The following is a 20040-nucleotide window of genomic DNA, read 5'->3' as shown; positions in this document are numbered from 1 at the left end:
ACGGCCCATAAAAATTCAACAATAGAAGGTATGGCACAAGTGGGTCCACTTCAAGTTTGTTGTTTGGCTGGAACTCCTGCAAAGAACTTGTATGGCAGGAACTGCGGCACAACACATAATATCTCTGAAATGAAAAATTTACATGTTCTATTTGAAACTTTGCAGCTGCCCGAATTATTTAATCTGTTCATCTACTTCTAATTTGGGACAATGCTTGTCTGATAATATTCGCTATTATCCTAATGCATCATCACACACGCAGCAGAGCTTGTGTTTCCATTGTACTGTGACTTGCGAGGATCCCCTTTCCGTGTGTATGGAGTTTTTTTTTAATCCGCTGCATGCCGTCAATGGAAAAAGCCATCAGTCAGGCGCTGGGCTGTAATTGAAACAAATGTATCTATTTATAGAATGACGCAGGCAGTGAGCGCGCGGTGGCCGCGTCACGGAGCATGTCTCCATTGACGCCAGTGTGACGCGGTTGTGCAGTTTGTTAGGAGCGCGAGTGGAGGAGCGGCTGCTAACAATGGAGCCTTTATCCCGGAGAGTTCCAGTCGGAATAGGCACGCGGTCGGTGGAGTCAGCCGTTAGTTCAGTCCCGGGCCCGAGCCACTCCATAGACCCTACCGCAGCTCCTCAATTGCTTCTAATTCCCCGCTCTGGGTGAGTAGAGCTGCCGCGATTTATTGTTTTATTGTGAGTGGTGTGGTTGAAACCCAAGAGCGGTGATTTTTGCTGAATGTTCTTTATTAGATTTTTTTTAAAGAAAGGAGTCTGGTTTGGCAAGATGCGAAAAAAGATGCGAACTTTACTGAAATTGTGTATTTTCAGTGTTAATATTTCCACGGAATGGAGAATATATTTAAATTTCACCCGGTCGAATGCTCCTTGGTTCTTCAGTGGGAGTATGCTTATCGCTTAGTGTATTTTCAATGCTTTTTGGAAAAAGAAATATTTTTAATGTGTATTCTGCAGTAAGATAAGTTTGGAATATAATGTAGCATCATCACATGCACCGTTGCTATCTGCTGTTTCTAATGCTGAATTTCAATCGAGAGTTTTCTCAAAAATAACGCCCATTGCATAATTAAGTGCATGCCTCAAAAACATTTATATATTATTGTAATAATTAGTTATGTCAATTATGTAATAGTTAACTGAGTAATAGCAGATTTCGATTAGGCATAACAGGATGCACATGGGATACAGATGTTGCTTAATAAATGGTTAAGCATGGATAGGCATGTAAACATATGGAAAGCAACATGTTGCCATATGGTCCATTTAGCCTCTAACCTTCAGTAGAATCAATCATATACAATGTGTGAAATGACAGTAGTATCTCAATGGCAAAGATTAATTTTATGCTGTAGAATATGTGGTACTAGCAAGAGAATTATGTTTGCTTCATATTTTGGGTCTTTGTACTGCAATAAGTTACAGTATTGTATAGCTAAATGCTTTCAATATGTGTTGTTTAGAATGAGCAGAATGGTTTTAATCTATTGTAATGTGGTGAAGGCAAATTAGGTTATATTAGGCTTTAGAATACAGAATGAAAAATTGCAATAAATGTTTAAATGAAATCCAACAAATGGACAAAATCTTTGATGGGGGCAACTTTGTCATATTTAGAGATAATAAATATATAAACTGCTGCATTAAATAGGGAAAGGGGGAAGTTTTGGTATTCTACTGTGACATTTAGGAATTGGAACAAAGTATAAGCATAATAACATTTAAATGCAATATGTACACTTTTATTTTCTACAGATCCAGCCAATACTGACTCATGTATTGACGATAGAAGTTTGGTTTAAATTAAGTAAGTGCTATAAATATGAACTGTTGGTGTTTTAGGTAGGCATGATTCATTTGCTGCTGTAAATCTACACTGTTAATGAGTACTGTGTTTGTGTAAACCATATGTTTTATTTTCCTGCTGCTGTTGCATCTCTGGTGTGTATTGTTTTTTAATGACATCTATGTCACTTGCCAAGCTAGATGCATCAATAAATTGGATGAAAGTGACTTTTCTCAAAAGTGTTAACATATTGAAATTGCTTATTTTGTGTTGAAACTAGTTAGATAAATAATATGACCTAGATAATCTTCAGCACGGTAAACTTATTGCAAGCTAGTAGTTTGATGAGAGCAGCATTTGGTAAAAGCAGGAAAGTGAGACTCATAAGAATTTTGCAATAGATCCAGCAAAGACGTGAAAGACCAAATGGCCTTCCGTGTGGTATGATTTTGAAATTTAAAGAATAGTGATGTATGACTTCCTATTAAATCTTGTGCTAACAATCTTTCATGCTTGGTATTTTTGTCATTTGTGACATTGTTAGAAAATAAATTGTTCTTTTTTTTAAGATCTTTTTCAGTAGTGATTGGTTCTACTGACTATATGCATGTATGCTTTCTTTCAGCTTTATCCTTTCTTTGTTATTGTTTTCTCTGTGACTCTGTTTTGTACAGTGTTTAATACTGTGTCTCAGGCCAGTTGTTATAATGTGTGTAGGTTTTTGTTGAGCTGGAACTATTACACAGGTGCATGGTACTATTATTAGATGTTAGCTGAGTCATCTTGAGCACGTTTTTTTGTAGACAATATTTAATTTGTCATTAAATTTATTCTATTTCCAAGAATATTAAGAAAAAATTGAATTCCTACTGACTTAATGTTTTTGAAGGTTTAAAAGAAGATGTGATGTTCGGAGCAGAGTAAACATCATGTGGGCTGTGCTGTACCTAATCAGAAAATGGCTGATACATAAGCCAAGTAACCACATGTAATGTCTCGACACCAGTATCAATGTCCTTTACCTGAACATTTAAATTTGCCTTCAGATTTAACATTCTGTTCAATGTTTAGTGTGTAAAGTTATAGTTCAATTACAATTTAATTTTGGACATGATCAGATTAACTATACATGATTTGTTTGCAGTAGATATTTCATGTCTTTTTGATGCTTTGTTTTAAAAAAAGCTATGTTATGCATAGAATTTCATTTGCTGGTTTTAATTATCTCTTGGAGTAAAATCTAAAACAGTTCCAGAAACTCTAGTAATTTGCAGGTTCTGATACAATAGCTTGCATTCATGTTGAGGTTTTTGAAGAAAACACCAAGTTATTTCACAGGAGCATTACCAGACAAAGTTTAATACCAGGCCATATGAGGCAATACCTTTTAGAGGTAACTTTTAAAGATTTATAATATTATGATTTTTAGCATTGACCTAAAGTAAGCATTGAAGTCGATTGGTGGTTGATACTATTTTTCTGATCCTGTTCTTGATTTCTTAACCTAACACGCACGTTGTAGGCATTTTTTATTTCAAACTCCATACGTAAACTGGGTAGTGCAGTTGTCTTAATTATAGATGGTATCATATTCAAGCATGTTTTTTTTCCCACCCAAAGCTTATTCATGTGCAGTTTCCAACCACTAGCTCGGGGTAATAATTTAAAAGCCAGAACTTATTAACTGAATCTGCACAAATTAGTTTTGTAGCTCTGTAACATGGCATATGAATAATTGTATGAGAGCAGAGAATTCCAGTATCGCTACATAAAGGAAATTCATTTTGTCCGAGTTTTTCATTTTGCACTCATCAGGACAATTTCCTGATAAATACCAATGAAATGGAAAACAAATATTTGTGCTGTGACAGAAGAAAGTGCTGTTTGGTTGTCATATGTGTTCTGATTAGTAAAAGTGTTGCCATGGAGAATGCACCAGTTAGCTGAGTGGTAGTTAACTGCCAGCTTTATTTAAATTTTCAATTCAGTAGATTGACTCTTGTGAAGGCATTGTCCTGAGAAATAAATCAGTTAATTTGACTGCTAGTGACTGAGTGCAAAATAAGAAGCTTCAACAAATGTATTTTTCCAGCAATATGATATATAAAAATATGTTACTACTCAAAGTTTCAGGGTTATTGTCTCTTATTTTAACTCCAATGTTAAGCTTATAATGAATATTTTTAAAACCTAGCCGTAACATTAACACTTTTTTTTTTCTTACAGTGAAGATGCCTCTTTCATTAACCCTGAAGATTGCTGTGCTTAATGCAGTGGAGCTTTTAATAGCACAATACATACGTGATCCATTACAGATAAGTAGAAAGTGATGCTAGACTTCATTTGTATATCTAATATTAGATACTTGATTTCATTTTTAAAAAAACCTTTAGATTAAACAGGCCTGTTGAATTTTGAATTTTCTTCGCAAATTTCTAAATGGAGATATACAGAGTAAGGGAGCAGTATGTTAAGATTACAAAAGTCAATACTAAACTCGTAAAATCTGCATTAACACTGCATCAAAATATTGTATGATTACCATTAAAACTATATTGTTTCACAGGCAAAATTCAGAAATTCTTCCTTAATTCATAGAACCTCTCCAGCGTGGAAGCAGACCATTTGGCTCACCAAGTCACTCTGATCCTCTGAAGAACAGCCCACCCTGACCCAAACCCCTTACCCAGTCCCTGTAACCCTGCATTTCCCACGGCTAACCCACCCAGCATGTAGACTCTTAGACACTGGGCAATTTAGATGGCTAATCCACCTAATCTGCACATTTTTGGATTCTAGGAAGAAACCCACGCAGACACAAGGAGAATGTGCAAACTCCACACAGACAGTCGCTCCAAGGGTGGAATCAATGTGAGTCCCTGGTGCAGTGAGGCAGCAGTGCTAACTACTGAGCCACTGTGAATTGTGATAATTCCTTTTTAGCACAAGGTGTATTTAAGATGTACCAAAAAAGAGAGACTTATCACTGGATTTCTCAAAGTGCTTTGCAGCTAGTGAAATATTTCTGAAGTGTTATGTAAGAAATGGATGAGCATTTCGTTTAGCAAACAACAGTCCTGTTTGATCAGTGAGAAAGTACTAATTCATGATCAATTCTGCAAATAAAAAAAAAACTATCTTGTATCCAATTATGCATATTTGTTTTGTGCTGAGTTTTCTTCACATTGATATATCATGTTTCAGCTAAGCAAGGGTAGATTACATTGATGGGATCACCATGTGGTCTAAGCAAATTGATCTTTAAAATTTGTTTGGGTTTCTTCTTTGTCAGCAAGTCCTTGGCCTCTGATGCTTGTCATTATACTCTTGCTTCATGACACAGGCAAAAATTATCTTTTTTTTTGGAGTAAACTTCCATCCTAAAAACCCTACATTGAGAGGTGCAACACAGCTTCCATATTGTGAAGGAAGATTGTAGTCTGTACTTCAAAAGCATGCATTATCCTAGAGGACTTTTATCTAATTATACAAGCCTTTTATTAACATGATAACATGTTCTTTAATAAAATTGTGCAAGAAAACCTGTTAAAATGAATTCTATTGCAATCCACCACCTCTTACAAAGTTGTAATCTGAAACAGTAAACATTTTGAGATATCTAGTATTACTGAAAAGGACGGATTACATTCAACATATTGCAAATGACTTCAAAACAAGGGGCAATATAATCTTTTATTTCCTGTCTTCACCAGCAATCACATTTTTGCTGATTTGGCAATTCTATCCTTGGACCACACTGAAATGTTAATGTATAAATACATTTCAAATCCAGTCCAAATTTAGTTTCTGCAGCTATATCTGAAGTTAAAAAATTTGTCATAACTGATTAAATTTCAGATGTTTTAAGAACTTTTCACAATACATTTGGGTTACGTTGCAGTGCTTGTAATTATAAAACTAGATTAGTAGAGACTTATTTCAGTAATCTTACTGATGCACATGCAGCTGTTTGTTTAATTCTCAATCCTGAACATTTAATCACTGGCTGTTTCTTCTTGTATTTTGATGCATGAGTGTATAATACTGAAACCCTAGATTTAAAAAAAAAAATTTAGCCTGGCAAAATTTCTAGAATTCTAAAACGTTCCCAAGATCAGCATTAATGCTGATATGAAGTTGAGTAATATTAATTAATGCTTTTACTCCTATAAGATCACAGCTGTAAACATCTCTGCTTCTATTATTAAGTCATTTGTTCTATTAGTTCATGCTTTGCTGTTAAAGGGTATTTCAATACTAATTGCCTTTCTGTCTGTCCATAGCCCTGTGTTTCCTCATTTAAATTTGACTTATCGGTTATATAATTTTTAAGTTTTTATTAATTTAGGCAACAGAATGTTCTATTTTATAGGGGATCTAAAAACAAGTTGTAAAATCTTTTAATAAAAATCTTTAAACTTTGGTTTTAAATTAAATTGAACAGCCCAAATAGATATCCAACAAAATTAAAACTGGGAAATATTGGAGAAATTCAGCAGGTCTGTTAGCATCTGTGGAGAAGACATACTATTCAGAAAAAGACTCTTTAGACTTGAAACATTAACCCTTGTTTCTTTCTCCACAGATACTCCCCAAACCTAGAGTTTCTGTAGTGTTTTCTTTTATTTTGGATTTCCAGCATCTGCAATATTTTGCTTTTATTCAACATCAAATACAAGTTGATTTTCTTTTTAAAAATAAGTCTGAAGGAAATATGTGAAATCTTTATATAACCATATTTACTTTAATTTTAAACTGTTTTCAGGGATTTTGTAATTATATAGATCATTGTGTGTGTTATGATTGGACAGTTTTACAGCAGCGTTGAACTGACTAGTAAAAAAAATACTTAACAACAGATCAGTTAGCACCTGACCGAGAAGCAGAAGTTAATGTTGCAGGTGAAAATTTGCACTGAATTAAGGCCCCATCTTAAAATGTTGACTAGGCTTTTTTTTACTTTCAGGTGTTTTACTAATTTCCTTTTTATTCAAAAAATGAAAAACTAATGTGAATAGTATTGAACAAACCCAAGATTTGAAAGAAGACCAAATAAATTGGGAAGTGCAGATTTTTTCATGTATGGTGATGTAGACAGAGCAGGAGAGGAAAGTTATATTGATCACTAATAAGGAAAAAACAGACTTGTGAAACAAATCAGTTGAAGGCCAAATGTATGAAATTGATCAATGGCACTATATTTATACACTTTAAATGTCCCAGCACATTTCACAGAAGCATTATAAATAAAAAATATGAAGCACACTTTAAAAAAAAGTATTCACTCGATTTGATCATCACTGTGTGGACCGGCATTTATTAGCCATTCTTTTGAGTTGAGTAAGAGATGCTGACATAGCCAGTGACAGCCATATCCTGTGAACAAATAAATATGAAGATGCCCTGGTATCTTCATTTGTTTTGTAACGCTCCTATGAAGTATCTTTTATACATTAAAGGCTGTATATGGAAATGATAGGGCAAATTACCAAACATTTGGTCAGAGGTGTCTTTAAGAACCATCTCAAAAGCAAAATGTGGACATATTTAGGGAGGGAATTCTGGAGTTGAAGCTGAGACAACTTAAGGGATGACCACTATTGGTGGAACAACATAAAATCAGAGATATTTAAGGCCAGACTTTGAAGATCACAGATGTTTTGTATGGTTTTAGGTCTGGATGAGATTCCAGACACCACGAGGGACAATCATGGAAGAATTTGAAAACCATGATTAGAACTTTTAAACTTCAGGCACTCCTTAAATGAAATCCAGCATTGATCAGCAAGCTCTCCATGTAATCAGCCTGACCCACTATGATTTCTGGCATGTTTTGTTTTCAGCATATGGATAAAAGGTTAAAAATACATGGTGCAATTTGAGATAAAGGTAGGAGAGTTTAAATGATTACCAGCTCATAAGAGGACTGAACATGGGAAGCTGGTCAGGAGTCCAGCCGAGGTAACTCAGGCAAGGCCAAAAAATTTCAGCTTCTCAATGTGCTGAAGTGAGATGGGATTAGGTGGAAGTCGGTGGTATTATTGAAGGCTTGGGTATTCCTCGTGGGTTCAGATACAATAGAGGTAGTTGGCAAGTAGAGGAATCGTGTATTTTGATGTCTGAATCTAATCAATATTTAATAGTTCTGCTCAATGCTAGAAAAGAGATCGCAATGTCTGTCTTGGATATGTAACAAATATTCAAACTTTGATCAGATTTGGCTTAAGAGTCGTGCAGGAGTGGGATGAGGGTAGAAAATAATATCTGACATGAAAAATTAATCTAAATGTAGCCAATCTAACAACATTGAAGTGACAGTTCCACAAACTCATGATTGCGAAACCACCAATTTTGATAAAGCTGAAAGAATATTATGGATACAACCTTCTAAGATACAAGTGGATCATTGTAGAGTTAAAATTGCTAAAGGCATGAGTATACTGTTTCATTCTATTCGACAAAGAAACAAGGTTTTTAGTTAGCTGCTGACTCACATGGATGTAATGAGGAAGTCATTCAACCACTGCACTGAGCGAACATTTTGGTATGGAGGGATGAGACTGTGTGTAAATGACCTTTTAACATATTTCCTTCACTTTCTGTTTAGATTTCATGGTTCACCATTTTTGATTTTTGTGACTTGATTTGAGAGTCTATGTTTTAACTAGACTTGGTTGATTTTGGAAAGGATTTAGGGATAAGGAGAATGCTTTTGGATTGTGCACTGAATGTAGGCCATTTTTATATTTTCAAAGTGTCTTTATTCATGCAGTGCCTGTGCCAATTCAGTTACTTTTTTTTGCTGAACAGGGTGATTACCTATGTTTTCTGATGAGCAGGTGGGACTTGAACCCAGACACCTCTGGTTCAGGGCAGGGACATGACTACTGCACTCGAGGGTTCACAGAAGGACCCTCAACTAACTGAAGTATTAGTGTCAGCTGACAAATTAGATGTTCACATTTTGTAATTAATTTCAAGGCACAAGAATTGTTGCCCTTTTTATTTTCCTTGAATACTGTCCAGCTTTTGTTGACAATGTGTGAGTAGTTTGCCAAATAAGAATGCTTGAATGTACTTTATTTTAATTTTCTATTAATAGTTTTGGGAATGATTTTTACATCAGTTGGAAATTACTAAGAACCATTTGCAGACAAGCTTATGTATAGTACTATCCATTGGGGTCAGTTTATACGGACATTATATAGGCACTCTTAGTACCATTTAATTTGTTTATCCCATGTTAAAATTTTCAACACTACCATAGAAAACGTTTATCACAAACCATAAACAATCTAAAATAGTCATGTGCATGTGATTCTTTCAATAGTTAGTTTATTTTTATTACCAGCATCAGAAATTTGATTATTATCTATGCTGCTGCTGCTAAGAAGGATTTGTTTTGTATCATGGAATTAGGAAATCAAATATCCTTTTGAGTAATTAAATACCAAAGAAAAATAAATGAAAATAACTTTTGCGAGAAGCAAATGAAGACTGGAGTGACAAGGTTCCAAGCAAGTTGCTTTTGATTGACTCTTAGAGTAATTTTGCAATTCAGCTGTACTATTCATTTAACAATAAATGTCTTGTTCATTTTTACTGTGTCATGTGTCTCTACTTTCTCTTTACCTCACCCCTAACAAGCCCTTTACATGCAAAAAAAATTCCAATTCAAAAGAAACAAGAATAGAAATTGTAAAATATCTTTCAGTTTTGGTCTTTTCTAATGGGCCTGATTTGGAGCAATAGGGTAGTAGGTAATTAATGTTTCTACTCAAGATATATTTTCTGGAATGATTACAGAATAGTTTTAAATCAATTCTACTGCCATCTATCTAGCTGATAACAAATCTCAATACATTGGCAGCTTATACTTTAGCCAGCTACTCTAATGGTGAGCATAAGCTAAATCTGCTGCTGTGCTATTTGGTTTTATATGTAAACTTATTTGAGAAAAGTATGTATTGTTTTGATGGAATATAATTGAGGGCGACTGCCTCTTTCTGGTTGAAACATGTAACTGCAACAGTTCCGGTTATTTGAAAACTGTTTCCAGCCAAATGAAGAACCTGCAAAGCTGTCAACCACTGGAAATATACCACCTGCCAAGTACATTTCCATTTAGGAACGTAATGGGCGTTTTTGCTGAAATTGTTTTCCTTTTCTTACTTTGAACTGGGGCTTGGGGTGGAACTCTATTAGAACATAAAAACACTCCATGCGGGAGAGGAATCAATCTTGCTGTCCCTTAACAATTGTTACCTCAAATACAGAAGGTGAAGAATGGACTAGTAAATACGGACAGGATAGTGATTAAAGGCGAATCGGTCGGGATACAGAACGACTTGCTTGATTGAGAGTTTGACAAAAGTGGAGTATTGTAAGCACACAAGAAAAAGACAGCATAAACTACACAAATAGCATATCCCTGCATATATATACACACACAAAACAAACTTGACCCTATTTAAAAATCCCTCCGCCGAAGTACTAGCTCTAAAAATATCCACAATGTCTTAATTTGGTGTTCTCGAGTTTCCGACGGGGTTTAAAATAGCCGGAATGAGCCCTGCCCCTGTGTGCATCACTTGCAGACTGACAGCGCTTTGCCAGACCTGCTATTTTTGGCCGAGCCGCCTCTCTGCGTCAATGGCAGCGTTCCTGCGTCACGCGGCACTCTGCCGGGCTCGGCGCACAGCCGCTCACATTTTCCTTTCGTTCATTAAATTGTTTCGCCCACGATTCACTGACGCTGCTCTGCAACAGGCCGGATTAATGAGCTCCCTCTGTCCTCTCCTCGCCTTACATCATTAAAGGTAGTCACTAGACTTTTCCCAGAGCAGCCCGTCCTCTCCACAGTATTTCCACCGGAGTATATATAACATACATGCAATTTTTGGACTTTTATATTTAGTTCTGCAGCAGACTGGCGATTTTAGTATCCAATTTCGCAATTTTCAGTGCAGATTTTTAAAAAAATGTGCATTTTACGTATAAAACTGAAACTTGTCCCGTGCATCCAGGAATCCGAGATTATTATACCTCCTGATTTTTAAAATTCCATTAACAGGACACTTCCCCTGTCTCCAAAATAAAGTGATCCTTAAAATACGTGTGTTTTAAACGATTAAATGTCAATTGATTAAAGAAAACGCGGGAATTTTATTTCAATGCTAGCTATTACACTCACCAATTTCCTTTGCGGGCTCAACCGAATTACTAGAATTGACAGAACAAGTCTTTAATAATGGAATGAATATAGTGGAAATAAAAAAAACGCAGTTTACCGTGATAAAATACATCCAAAATAAGTGATCAATAAGATCGATAAGCTTTAAACGGCGAATATTCCAACTACGTGTTGTTTTGGAAATGCTGAAAGAGGAGGTGAAGAGGTTGCTTCAAGTCATGCCCCAACTACCTTAAAAATCCGGAGTGTTAACGTCACCTCGGAAATTTACCAAAGTGAGACTTAGCCAACCGTGTGGTGCGGGCCCAGCCCTCGGGCGCTCATTGGGTTTGGCTACGCTGACGCTCGCTGACGCTCGGAGACTTGGTTACACGCTGCCGGTGGAAGAGAGGAGCTCACATAAACAAAGGCACATTGGAGAGTAGGGCCAGTCCGAGTCTGATCGCCTGCTCAGAGTGCGGAGAACAGCAACCTGTACCTCTGCTGCCGCTACTTAAACCAAACACTGCTAACACTTCAAAGTTCATTCTATTTTGAAGTGAGTTTCTACTCACCCTGTGATCTGCAGTATTTAAATGAGAAGTGGAAGTAAACATTTAACAAGTAGGTATTGAATTATTCGAGTAGTCTCACGATGCGTGTTTATGTGAATATGTCCCGATATTGTTCACCGCTGTTGTTCCGGTTGTCATCGCTTAGTTTATCGAGGATATTGTGAACTAGCTGGAGAAGTAGCTAATTCTAGAACTATGGCAACAGCTTCGAGCTTTTACTGTTCCGACCCTTCCCAGTGCTGTCATTAAGAATGTGAAAGACACATCCCGATAATAATTTAAAATAATGATTGAGTGTCTGCTCTTCCTGTTGGAAGTTGTAGACAATGTGCATGTTGATCCGCGTGGGTTTGTTTTTACCTGTACGTTCCACCTGGTGCTCTACCATAGTTGTTTGGACGGGATCAGCGATAGCGGAATCTCATTCACACGTGCAATTCTTGCGACCAGCAACATGATATACTTAAAAAAAAGCTACCTCGTCCACCTAGGCGAAGCCCACATTGCAATGTGTACACATCGGTTTGCAGTCCAGAAGATTTACAGGCCGATAGGAGACAGTTTACAGAAAATTAGAAGCGTGCAGTTAGTTATGAAGAACATATTCGCTTTACCTTAGCGGGTATTGTTGATAATTAGTCTAAGATCTGCTTGATCTTTTGTAATTATGACAGCTCGCAAATTATCAAGTCGAACTGCGCGGATATGTTAAGTTCATGTCAACACAATTATGATTGTCATTTCAAAAAGTTTTTTTTTACTTTTTAACACTGATAGTTGTTTGCGCAATACATATCTAACATATATTTCATGTTGCTAAAAAGTTATTGTTAAGCCAATGGTTATTACTTTTACTATTTGGCTCAGTCTCTTCTTGGGAATCATAACATAAAACTACCAAAATGGTTTAGCGAAGGAGCTTTAAATGAATTTTCTTTCGGGAACGTTCACCTATCAGCATATTTCAAAGATTACGTATCTACCTCGTCTCTGACTGTATTCCTCCTATACGTGCAGGACATTAATTTAATTTGCATTAATACTGGACATCTCCCCCTTTCTGTGTCTATCTGGCTGTTTTGTCTATTTATTCATCTATCTGCTTTGTTCGTGAGTATTCTCAATACGGCTATTTGGCGTATAATAATAGACAGAATATCCCACACATTCTATTCCAAAGCTGTAAGTTAACAGTTTGAGCACTTCGTAATGCTAATGCCGCACACTTTCTATAATATTATTTCGAAGCAAACTTCTTTTAGAAGTGCATTTTCTGTCTTGCGCGTGGCTGGTATATTGGTTTGTCCAGGAAATGTGATCCAGTGTACACAGACGGCGAGAATGTTATTAATGTTATCCAATTAAAATTAAACTACATAGACAATTCACAAATGTATTTAAGCAAAGGTCCAGAGGATGATAAGTGACACAAAGCAAAAAATCAGGGCTAGAAGTTGAGGTCGCAGAAACCTACTGTATTAAAGGGTACATCAATGAGTAATTAAATAAACTTTTGAAATGAAGAGTCGCAAAGAAAATGTTACTTGAAACAGGTAAAATGATACGCTATGTGTCCCATGAAAGTCGCTGGAATACAATTATTGATATTCCATTACAACTAAGAGTTGTCGTGAGAGTCAATGATTATTTGTTTCTATCTGTTTTCAGAAAAGCTTTCATTGTACTGTTATCAGAATTGCGTTTAAGAAAAAGATCCCGAATTCTACTCTTCGGGAATTCAAATCACAACAGTGTCTACTTTCCAATTCTTTCACAACCACTTTGTTGAAGGTACGTTAGGTTGAATACGCTGTTATTGGACGTTATTTTATTAAATTATTCTAATTCAATTGTATTGCTATTTTTCTTCAGTCAATTCGGAAGATTATTTCTCACGTGTTTCATAAATCTTTTGTTTTAAAAGCATAGTTTCAAATTTGATGGGAATCTGTACATTACAAATATTGTGTTCACTTCGAATACTTAGATAACAAAAGGAAATTTGGGCTGAGTATTGGAATTAATCATTTTAAAGTGACAAATAACAATGTTACAAAGAAGAATCATAATGTGTGAATGTGTTAAATCGTCTTTAGCTCATATCTTTGACGCATGCCCTGAAAAGTAAATAAAAGAGATAAAACGAAGTGATTTTGAGGCATTTAGTTCAGATTCCTACAGTGCTGCTGGTATGTGTGAAGCAAAATGATATAGTAGTGGTCGTATGCATTTAAATGGTATGAGTACATGTTCAGAACTTTCATTTACAGCCATGCCCTGTGTTCAAGCTCAGTATGGGTCATCGCCACAAGGAGCCAGTCCTGCCTCTCAGAGCTACAGCTACCACAGTGGGGAATACAGCTCTGACTTCTTAACGCCAGAGTTCGTCAAATTCAGCATGGATCTCACCAACACTGAAATCACAGCAACTACATCCCTTCCAAGCTTCAGCACCTTCATGGAGAATTACAGCTCCAATTACGACGTGAAACCCCCTTGCTTGTACCAGATGCCATTGTCCAACCAGCATTCCGCCATCAAGGTTGAAGACATCCAGATGCACGGCTATCATCAACAGAATCACCTGCAGCATCCACCAGAGGAGATGATGCATTCTGGTTCCATGTATTACAAGCCATCTCCACCCCCTACCCCAACAACTCCAGGTTTTCAAGTCCAGCACAGCCCATTGTGGGATGACCCCAGTTCTCTTCACAGCTTTTCCCAAAACTATGTAGCCACCACTCATATGATAGATCAGCGAAAAACCCCTGTCTCAAGACTATCCCTTTTCTCCTTCAAGCAGTCGCCCCCCAGTACCCCAGTATCCAGCTGTCAAATGAGATTTGATAATCCTCTACATATCTCCATGAATCCTGAGACGGGAGGTGGTCATCACGTAGTGGACAGTCAGAACTTCGCTGTTCCAAATCCTATCAGAAAACAGGCATCCGTCGGATTCCCTGGTCTCCAGATTGGTCATGGATCTCAACTGATGGACAACCAGGTACCATCACCTCCATCTCGAAACTCTCCATCAAACGAAGGCCTTTGTGCAGTTTGCGGGGATAACGCTGCCTGCCAGCACTATGGGGTCCGCACATGCGAGGGCTGCAAAGGATTTTTCAAGGTGATTGTTTAATTTTAAAATTTGAGTTAAGTTTCCAGCGTCTTTAATCATTAACAATGCTCCGAAGGATTTCATTTTATCAGCCAGGTTAAAAAAAGGTGCGGTACACAGTATCAGTTATTACAAAGACATCCACTTAACTCGTACTTCGGGTTAAAGCAGAGATTTTGCAATGAGAAGTAATGCAATTTCTGGCTACAGCAACTGGAAGCGTATGTTTGCCTGAAATGTAGATAGGAGAGAGAACCTAGCTAGCGGATGTCACAAAGTCAGACGACTCCTTGAGATTTAAATTGGTAACAACATTAAGCCGTGTCTAAGTTAACCAAGTGGAACAGAATTCCCTATGGTAAAATTAAAGTGATCTCTTTATTTCACCACCGTGATTGAATAATCTTATCATTTTAAATCGAGGGGTCTCGGAGGGATGTAAATAATATGAATGCCCACGAATTTATATTTACCCAGTGTCTGCTTCTTCTGTTGCTCGCATATCAAATAACAGCGAGAAGCTGGGAAAGAGGCATACGGTTAGAGTTCCCCTGAATCCTGCAAATAGCCATCTATTTCATGTGATGCAAAAAGCTTCAGCTTAAAAATCGCTGGTTTATTTTAAAATCTGTACGTATTTATGTCTCAGACAAGAAATAAATATTTTTGGTAATTTTACTGACCAACGTTTTCGCATTGTGCTTTTTCCAGCGTACGGTGCAGAAAAACGCTAAGTACGTCTGCTTGGCGAACAAGAACTGTCCAGTTGATAAACGCCGCCGGAACAGGTGCCAGTATTGTCGCTTTCAGAAGTGCCTTGTTGTTGGCATGGTGAAGGAAGGTAAGTTTTGATGCGATTTGTGCCTTTGCACTAACTCGTACTCAAAAATAAAACAATTGTAGATACCCTTTAAAAAAATTAATAACCCAGGAAACACAACTTTCAAGTTTAACAATCATTTATTTTCCAGTTGTTCGTACAGATAGCCTGAAGGGTCGCAGGGGACGTCTCCCATCCAAGCCCAAGAGCCCCCAGGAGCCGTCTCCCCCTTCCCCGCCAGTCAGCCTCATCACAGCCTTGGTCAGAGCGCATGTCGACTCCAACCCTGCCATGTCCAACCTTGATTATTCCAGGGTGAGTGCCACAATCGCTTTTCCACCAGATTTCAGACTCCTGACCAAGAGTTACCTGTCTCAACAATTCCTGGGTCTCCATTTCACCACTGCCAGGTTTATCATTAAGTTAGACAAATTTGCCTACATTTAAAGCTGTAGGACAGACAGACTAAAGCAAACACCTGATTTCTGAACTGCGGCTAAACAGCGAACATTATGCCAGCGTAATGGGTTTTTTTTCCTGAAGTTATTGTAGTTTAACCATGTGGAATTGAGAGCCGCTTTTCATTAAATTTGTTGCAACTGGTTAGGGTAGTTTGCGAGATTTTAAAAGAAGCCTTAAAAAGTAAACACCAGGGATTATCGTGTCTTAATTGGCCAACACAAGGTAGGATTGTGACCATAATTACCAGGCCTGCTCTTGTACAAAAGGGGGTGTCATTTCACTCGTTATGTAGCCTAACAGGACTTTATTGATTTTCTTTCTTCATGAAAATCTAGTTCCAGTCCAATCCCGAGTACCAGCTGAGCGGCGGAGATACAGAACACATCCAGCAGTTTTATGACCTTCTGACAGGATCTATGGAAATCATCCGCGGCTGGGCAGAAAAGATCCCGGGCTATGCTGACCTTCCAAAAGAGGACCAGGAGCTGCTCTTTGAATCGGCTTTTCTGGAGCTGTTCGTCCTGAGGCTGGCCTACCGGTACATTACATGTTTTTTTTTCAGTGCGCCCAGCTTTATTGTTCTTCTCTAATTAAGTCCTGTTTATTATTGAGATGCAATTAATGGTGTTATTATTGTTAATTCCAGGTCTAACCCAGTGGACGGCAAGCTAATATTTTGCAATGGGGTGGTGCTGCACAGGCTGCAGTGCGTCCGTGGCTTTGGCGAGTGGATAGATTCAATCATTGAATTCTCCTCCAATCTCCACAGTATGAACATTGAGATTTCAGCCTTCTCCTGCATTGCTGCACTAGCCATGATAACAGGTCAGCGCGATAATTTTAACTAATTCTCCTTAAATCGTCGAATCCCCCCCCCCCCCTTTAGCTCTCTGTCGCATTGCCCAACTCCAACCTGGTAACATTCGCATTTGTGTTTCTCATTTATTTTGCTGCAGAGCGACACGGGCTGAAGGAACCCAAGAAAGTGGAAGAACTTCAAAGTAAAATTGTAAACTGTCTCAAAGACCACGTGACTTTCAACGGCGGAAACTTAAATCGTCCAAACTACTTATCCAAACTTTTGGGGAAATTGCCTGAGCTTCGCACCCTCTGCACACAAGGTCTTCAGCGCATCTTCTACCTAAAACTGGAAGACCTGGTCCCACCCCCAACAATAATTGATAAGCTCTTCCTAGACACACTACCCTTTTGAAAGCAACCCTAAGCACTTGAACTGAAAAGAAACCTAATAATAAAGGATGTTAAAATTGCTACAGAAATCGAGCAGACAGTTCTGCAGTGAAACGGAACTTCAGTGCCAAACACATTTGCAAAAAGCCTGAGAACTTTTTGCGCTTGTTAGAACTTTGTATTAACAGTCGTTTACTGACCAGGATTCACAGCAAATAAACTGCAAAACGTGGTATATACAGTTTTTAATTCTCTATTTTGTTTTTTTTTTATTGACGAGTTGAAGCTTCCCCAAATGGGGATACGTGCATTCCTGTCAAGCTGTGTTCAACTTTTGATAGAACTCATATTGGAAGTGTATACAGTGGAACCTAAACTCCGTACTCGGCAAAGCTTGTGCTCTAAGCAGACCTAATGCCGTATTATATATAACAAAGAATTGGCTTATATATATACAGCAATGATAAGATGATGTGATGCGTTCATAACACCAGTGAAAGCTGCAAATACTTGTAAATTAACAAATTAAGTTTTGCTCTGGTTATTTTTCTGGTTGATTTGAAATGTACGAGTGGAGAAAAAAATGGAGATCTTCTAGTGGTTAGTGCATTATAAAGGCCAAGCATGTGAATGCTGTTGCGGGACTAATCTTCATATTTGTATGTTGGAAATATTATAGGCACTTGGTATCTTCTCGATGGATTATGTCTACAGTATGAAAACCTAAGAAATAGTATTCCAGACACTATGTAGTCTGTTAGTTTTTTTTTAAAAGACGGATGTAGTATTTGATATCTTGTTAGCAGATGTACAATTCTAGCATTTGGCTACAAGTATAAACCGACTGGCATCTTACAAGGATACATTGTGTTTGTAAATACCGTTCAGCATTCATTGTTTGTAAGTGTTGTATGTATTGTCGATGTTGATAAAAATTTATATCTTTATTATTTTTGTCGTCTAACATGAATTTGCATGCTACTGCTTTCGACGGTTTTCAGAGTGCTTTTAGAGATAACCTCCTGCAACTTACTGAGCACTTTGTCTTACTTTCCAAACGTCTGCAAAAAGGTGACAGTTGTCATTTCATGTTTCAGTGGGATTTTTAAAAGAAAGTATTTACATACATGTAGGTTTTACTTTGTATATTAAAATATATATATGTATGCGGTGCGTATACATTTTGACCTACAATCACTGCCTTTTCTATTGTGTATCTTACATTTAGAAATGCTTAAAAGTATGTTTTCTGAGAATTCTTTCTTTGAGAAAGAAACATTTAATGTTTACACAAATAAAAAAAGATGTCTTCAGATCGTTGTTTCTTAGATTCATCTGTATTCAATCCAAATTTCCATTACATTTGCATATAAAGTCATGTACCATTTCCATTCTAATCATCCATAACAATTCATTTTATGCAAACACCTATTCGTCATAGTCATTCTATTTACTGTGACGCTTCGGAAGAGCAAAATAGTAAATGGCGTTTGTATGAGATTGATCATTTCCCTAGTAGTTTCTTTTGACTAACTTTAGACAAATCTTTATTATGGCATGCAGATGTGTTTTTCACTAAACGGCGCGATTTTTTAAAAAAACAGAAACTCTACTTATTTAAAAGTATTTATCTAATATCCGCGATAGGTATATGCCCTGCTCTATGGCTGATTTGCATTTTCTTTCTTATTTCATCAGAAATGTCCCATCAGTTTAAGCACATTTCCTAATGAGAAATGCAATTAACGTTTCCAACATCCTATCTGGATAGCATTTGGTTATCGGTTATTCATGTATTCTGTCTTGGGATTCAAATAAATTAAAGGAAATAGCTACCAAGAGAATTTCTCGATTTCATGAATGTCACAAGATTAGCTTCTCTGTCTCCAGATAAGCAATTCAGATTGGTCGCGCAGAGAAACGATATGAGTTGTTCTTCGCGCACTGACTGCTTCGGTGGCCCTGCATGCACAAAGCGCTTTTTTTTTAATGATTACCTTGACGCAGTTATGTTATTCGAAGGTGTGCGCAGTTGGAACCCGCTGTTTCCGCTAATCGACTATTCAATTCCCCAAAGCTATCAATTAAACAACCCACAGTTAGCGATTATGAATATTTCCGTTGTTGTTAGTGGTTGAAATCCGGTACGAATTGATATTCGGAATGAAGAAAGTTTCTCACAACAACACAGAAACTGTCAGGGACTGATAGCCCAGCATTCCTCGAAAAAAATCGCAGTCAGGTGTAGGCAGCTGGAATGTCACTACTGAAACAGCGCGTTACTCACATTTAGCGAATTCTCTTTAATATTTAGAGTTAGGAGCCCCAATTCCTAATTTTTGACATAATTGGCAGTCTATTGATTAGAACTGGCCAATGGCTTTTCTTAACGCTAATCCCGAGTTGTTTTAAAGCATACAGCGCCTGGTTTATGCAGGTTTCTGCTCGTCTCAAATTTCTGCACCTGAATAGAGTGACTTTTCGGAAAGTTTTTTTTAGCCTGAATTACTTATGGTAGAGTCACTTTTATCTTCAAAACTTGGGGCAGAAGAAATAAAAATAATCTAATTTGCACTATAATTTTCCAGAGGGTGTTTTACTTATTGATGTCAATCACCCAGTTTCACATTCAAAGAATGTTTCCAAATTTTCGGGAAGAATGTTTAGAGATTGCGGCTCTTAAATGGTTTGAGAAGCGAGGGTCCTTTTGGTGCGCCTTTGTCGATGTTCTATGGGATTCTTCCACCTCTCACCAATTCTGAACAGTGCTGCATTTCTTTCACAGCACAATATTTATCAACAATTCTTGTATTCATTCTGTGGTTAACAAACATGTGAATCGCCTCCACTGTAGACAGTGTCTTCATTTACTAAGTTACCCACAACACACGCCTG

At 37.3% G+C, this 20040-nt stretch overlaps 1 protein-coding gene and 1 long non-coding RNA gene across 4 annotated transcripts; both read left to right on the top strand.

Moving 5' to 3' along the window:
- The first annotated feature begins 466 nt into the window (after window positions 1-466).
- LOC122551608 lies at window positions 467-4131 on the top strand. The gene is made up of 3 exons (XR_006312147.1): window positions 467-663; window positions 1774-1825; window positions 4031-4131. It is a non-coding gene; the product is annotated as an uncharacterized LOC122551608 (long non-coding RNA).
- Window positions 4132-4636: 505 nt separating this feature from the next.
- LOC122551607 (nuclear receptor subfamily 4 group A member 2) lies at window positions 4637-18458 on the top strand. Of its 3 annotated transcripts, none has more exons than XM_043693785.1 (8): window positions 4637-4675; window positions 13220-13342; window positions 13822-14681; window positions 15384-15513; window positions 15644-15807; window positions 16290-16492; window positions 16601-16779; window positions 16911-18458. In XM_043693785.1, exons 3-8 carry the CDS (start codon window positions 13824-13826, stop codon window positions 17165-17167), a joined length of 1791 nt encoding a protein of 596 aa, XP_043549720.1. In that variant the 5' UTR covers window positions 4637-4675; window positions 13220-13342; window positions 13822-13823; the 3' UTR covers window positions 17168-18458. The 3 variants fall into 3 exon arrangements, with proteins under 3 accessions (XP_043549720.1, XP_043549719.1, XP_043549722.1); XM_043693784.1 differs by lacking the exon at window positions 4637-4675 and adding an exon at window positions 11373-11600; XM_043693787.1 differs by lacking the exon at window positions 4637-4675 and having other exon boundaries at window positions 13262-13342; window positions 13840-14681.
- The last annotated feature ends 1582 nt before the right edge of the window (window positions 18459-20040 follow it).

This window comes from Chiloscyllium plagiosum, chromosome 7 (assembly GCF_004010195.1).
Source record: "Chiloscyllium plagiosum isolate BGI_BamShark_2017 chromosome 7, ASM401019v2, whole genome shotgun sequence".
Taxonomy (NCBI): Eukaryota; Metazoa; Chordata; class Chondrichthyes; order Orectolobiformes; family Hemiscylliidae; genus Chiloscyllium; species Chiloscyllium plagiosum.
Note: the sequence above shows the minus strand (reverse complement) of the source record. Positions and strands in the feature narration are given on the sequence as shown.

Bases quoted from the DNA above. Each gene is read 5' to 3' on its own strand.
- LOC122551607 (XM_043693785.1), top strand. From the start codon at position 13,824: ATGCCCTGTGTTCAAGCTCAGTATGGGTCATCGCCACAAGGAGCCAGT. The intron at 15,808-16,289 runs GTGAGTGCCACA...ATGAAAATCTAG, and splicing joins CCAACCTTGATTATTCCAGG to TTCCAGTCCAATCCCGAGTA. The intron at 16,780-16,910 runs GTCAGCGCGATA...ATTTTGCTGCAG, and splicing joins TGCACTAGCCATGATAACAG to AGCGACACGGGCTGAAGGAA.